General features: G+C 42.2%; 1 protein-coding gene and 3 non-coding genes across 4 annotated transcripts; all 4 read left to right on the top strand.

Annotated features, from left to right (window-relative positions):
* Nucleotides 1–3635, top strand: RPS12 (ribosomal protein S12). The gene is made up of 6 exons (XM_037132777.2): nt 1–98; nt 238–288; nt 463–579; nt 2483–2585; nt 3024–3125; nt 3546–3635. The coding sequence occupies exons 2-6, from the start codon at nt 275–277 to the stop codon at nt 3606–3608; spliced, it is 399 nt and encodes a 132-aa protein (XP_036988672.1). The 5' UTR covers nt 1–98; nt 238–274; the 3' UTR covers nt 3609–3635.
* On the top strand, nt 805–878 carry LOC119039947 (small nucleolar RNA SNORD101). The gene has a single exon (XR_005080753.1). It is a non-coding gene; the product is annotated as a small nucleolar RNA SNORD101 (small nucleolar RNA).
* Nucleotides 2867–2943, top strand: LOC119039949 (small nucleolar RNA SNORD100). Its single transcript, XR_005080755.1, has one exon. It is a non-coding gene; the product is annotated as a small nucleolar RNA SNORD100 (small nucleolar RNA).
* LOC119039948 (small nucleolar RNA SNORA33) lies at nt 3281–3408 on the top strand. Its single transcript, XR_005080754.2, has one exon. It is a non-coding gene; the product is annotated as a small nucleolar RNA SNORA33 (small nucleolar RNA).
* Nucleotides 3636–4303: the final 668 nt, after the last annotated feature.

Genomic DNA, 4303 nt, shown 5'->3' with positions numbered 1-4303 from the left:
CATGACGGGGGTCCTGGGAAACGCTTAAATACCGTCTCGCAGGCACTTACAGTCTCTTTCCCTGCCGCCGCGGAGCTGCGCGGAGGCGGAGGCTTGGGGTGAGAGGCACGTCGCGAGGGTGGTCATTATGGCGCGTGATTCGGTGTCTTTTTTTCCTGCTGGGTTTGGTGATGGGTACCAGGCCCTAATTAATCCTGTCGTCAACCAGGGCCCTTTTTCTTGTGTTTTGTGTTACAGTGCGTTCAAGATTCGGCTCCACCCTTAACCCACCGCCATGGCCGAGGAAGGGTGAGCCCAGGGTTGGGAACGTGGTGCGGAAAGGCGCAGGTCGTGGGTCGGCAGTACCGGCTTTGGGTTAGCCGTGGCGCCTTAAGTTTCCCAGACTTATGACTGTTGAGTACGAGTTGTTAGTTGGTGTGTCTGTGTGAAATTTGCTAATCGTTCTGATTTATTGTGTTTCAGCATTGCTGCTGGAGGTGTAATGGACGTAAATACAGCTTTACAAGAGGTGCTGAAGACCGCCCTCATTCACGATGGCCTAGCGCGCGGAATTCGCGAAGCTGCCAAAGCCTTAGACAAGTACGTGTTTCGATCTCAATACTGTGGGTTGGAACCGGAACAAAACTGCGTCCAAGGGAAGAAAGCGTGAAGTTCGCGGTTTTAGTACAAAAGTTGCGAATGGCATCCGTTCTACAGGAAACCTAGGAAAAGGTATCAGATCTCAGATCTACACAGCCTACTTAAAGTTCATGGGTTTCTGTTTGGAATGGGGATGAACACTCGATTCATAAATTAAAACTACAGTTTTGAATGATGACTTAAATTGTCGGATACCCCTTCACTCCTATTATGAGTGAAACATAATAAGTCTGACAAATCTGTAGGTCGTGGGGCTCATTTCACATTATCTATGTGGCAAATACAAGCCCTCATTTAGTAGTTACCAAATTAAGCCATTGAGTTAACTTGATGGAAGTTCAGTTTGTTGCAGAAGCCTCTGGACTTCAAGATAAGTGAAGTTTGCAAATGACCTTAGATTCTGGGCTGGCTGGTTACTTTGTCAAAACTGCACGTGTTAACTATTTTAGGAGAATTTGAATGCATTTTAAGAGTACTTTAAGATAGTTACATTGAAACGAGTTCAATCCAGTGAAACACTTGTTGGAAGCACTTTCTAGTTTTTTTGTATGACTCCTGCACTGAGTCCTGGCAGTGGTGCAGGATACTCATGTTCTGGCCAGTAACAGGGAACAACTCTAATGTAGCAGTTTGTTTCATACAGTGATCTTTGTTAAGACTGGCTTTCAAAGGAGTCTTTTTTTTTTTAATTCTTAATTTATTTTTATTGGGGTGACATTGATTCATGAAACTTTATAGGTTTCAGGTACAAGTTTTTATAGGTACAATTCTATATATTGTACCCAGTATACAGAATTCTATATCTAGGTACACATCTGTATATTGAATTGTGTGCTCACCACCAAAGTCAGACTTCGCTCTGTCACCATTTATCCCTGCACCTCCTTTTCATCTGGTAGTGATCATACTGTCATGTCTGAGGTTTTTTGTTTTTTTCTAATCTCTGCCTTTTTCACCCAGCTGTGCACCCCCAGAAAACAGCTGACAGTCTGTTTTCTGTATCTATGCATCTGTTTCTATTTTGCTTGTTTTATTCTTTAGATTTTACGTATACATGAAATCATAGGATATTTATCTTTCTCTGGATGGCTTATTTCACTTAACATAATACTCTCCAGGTCTGTTCATTCTGTCTCAAAGGGTACGATTTCCTTTTTAATTGTGGAGTAATACGCCATTGTGTAAATGTACCACAGCTTTTTTATTCACTCACCTACTGATGGACACTTGGGCTGCTTCCAAATCTTAGTTATTGTAAATAATGCAGCAGTGAACATAGGGGTACATAAATACTTTTGAATTAGTGTTTTGGGGTTTCTTTGGACAAATTCCCAGAAGTGGTGTTGTAAGGTCGTAAGACAAGTCCATTTTTTAGTTTTTTGAGGTATTTCCGGATGCTTTCCCCAGTGGCAGCACAGATCTGCACTCCCACCAACAGTGCACTATCATTCCCTTTTCTCCACATTCTTGCCAGCACTTGATTTATTGATGGTATCCATTCTGACAGGTGTGGCATAATACCACTTTGTGGTTTCAATTTGCATCTTTGGGGATATTGAGCATCCTTTTATATGTCTGTTGGCCATCTGTAGGCTACAAAGTGATAAATTCATTCCTGTGCATGAACTTTGGGTTTTTTGAGTTCGTAATGAACACTTGGTGTTTCTATAGATGAATATGTGTGACTTGTAACAGGTTCATCAAACTGAAGCAGTTTTTGCCAGTGGGTCTGCTGCTTGTGTTCTGCCACTGTTGCCAGTGCAAAGCCAACTCCCTTGTAAAGTGCAGGTGTAGTGAACATCGACCTGCTTTTTAGCTTTTACTGTTGGGTTCTGTGTTTCAGGCGCCAGGCCCACCTTTGTGTGCTTGCATCCAACTGTGATGAGCCCATGTATGTCAAGTTGGTGGAGGCCCTTTGTGCTGAACACCAGATCAACCTAATTAAGGTATGTTATGCATCTAATCGATTTATCTGAACTGTTGAGAGAGAAGTTCAGCTCAGTGAAAATCGGGCCAGTGTGTCAGGAGTACCTGTGTCGAGTGATCTGTGTCATGCTTGAGCAAAAGTGTCACGTTTTCTTTCTTTGTGGAGGTATGAAAACATCACATAAACTTGATGTTGGCCATGCCGTAGGTGGTTACAGAAGCAACTATTCCTGTAGTAGTAAATGCTAATTTTGGTGTTGATACGGAACACAATGAAACACCTGCAGGTGGTTATTTTGGTGCTGTGCATGATGACAACTGGCTCCCTCTACTGAACTGCTGTGAGGAGACTGCCATGTCACCCTATCTGACTGCAGTGCCTTTTAGGGTTTGATTTATTGTCGGTGCAGCAGCATAATGTCTGCTAATAAAATGATGTTTTAAATTTCCCCCAATAGGTTGACGACAATAAGAAACTAGGAGAATGGGTAGGCCTCTGTAAGATTGACAGAGAGGGAAAGCCCCGGAAAGTGGTCGGTTGCAGTTGTGTGGTGGTTAAGGTGAGTCTGTATTTATCTCTGGGATGACGGTTGTGCTGGGTAATGGAGTATTTAATTTTCATGTTAAGTCAAGAGCTTCGTTAAAGGAAAAATGGGGTTTTTGACATATTTTAAAAGTTTTCTGCTTTTTATGAAAGGAGAATAAGCCATAATTGAAGCCAGTCAATAAGTCTGCTTACCTGAATGTGTTTCTGCAGAAATTCAGAGGGCTGGCAATAGTAAAGCCATGTTATGAGCCTTAAAGACATTAAAGTCATTAAGGTCCCTGAAAATGGCTACATGAAATTTTAATAATGAGTCTGGTTTCATAAGATGAGCTAATTTTAAAGCTTCACTATAACTAGTGCTGCTGACTTGGTGGAATTTCTAAATGTTTGATTTTTAAAAAGCACATGACTTTTTTTTTTTTTTTTTTTTAAGGACTATGGCAAAGAGTCTCAGGCAAAGGATGTCATCGAAGAGTACTTCAAGTGCAAGAAATGAACAAATAAACTTGGCTATTATTTCTCATCTCTGGTGTTTGTGTGTTTGTGGGGGGGGGTGAGAAGAATAAAGTCCGTGTTGATCAAGGGCAAAAGATAATTGAAATCATGGCCAAATAATTGGAGGTGTGCTGTTCATTCCCTCTTGCGTTTCTAAGTGAAAGCCTACTGACCAGTAGCCAGCCTCTGTTGGCAGTGAAAGGAATAATTCAAAGTAATGGGCGAGTGAGTGTCTCTTGGGGTGGACATTTATCATGACTGATTTGGCCATTGTGGAACCTGGAGAAGTGATCAGAAGCAGGATTGGGTTCTGGCTGTGGGACACTAAGTACGGTGTCCAGGGGTGCTTACGGGTAGGCCTGTTGGGAAAGGTCAGGATGTCCATTGTTTTTATTGACCTGAATGTTAGATACAAAAGCTGAACATGCTTCAATTCAGTGTACTCTAGTCCCTAAGAATCTTGGCACGGAGTGGTGACCTGTGTATTTCAAGATAAATCTGGTGTATTGGTGTGAGCGTAAAGCATCAAACCAAGTAAGATGAATGAAAGTCCGAGAATTGGAAGTTCTCTACCTTAGTTGTCCTGACTTGCTAGACAGGGTACAACTGAAGCTGCACTTGAGCCACATTTGGTTTTCAATGCTTAAAATCTGGAGTTACCCCCACCCCCTTGGAAATGTACAGGTTTGAGCCCTT

This window comes from Artibeus jamaicensis, unplaced genomic scaffold (assembly GCF_021234435.1).
Source record: "Artibeus jamaicensis isolate MK-2021 breed Jamaican fruit bat unplaced genomic scaffold, CSHL_Jam_final contig_387, whole genome shotgun sequence".
Lineage (NCBI taxonomy): Eukaryota > Metazoa > Chordata > Mammalia > Chiroptera > Phyllostomidae > Artibeus > Artibeus jamaicensis.
This window is presented reverse-complemented; position numbering and strand designations above follow the sequence as displayed.

Excerpts from the sequence above, each read along its gene's own strand:
- RPS12 (XM_037132777.2), top strand. Across the intron at positions 2,586-3,023 it reads ACCAGATCAACCTAATTAAG|GTTGACGACAATAAGAAACT; the intron begins GTATGTTATGCA and ends TTCCCCCAATAG. Across the intron at positions 3,126-3,545 it reads GCAGTTGTGTGGTGGTTAAG|GACTATGGCAAAGAGTCTCA; the intron begins GTGAGTCTGTAT and ends TTTTTTTTTAAG.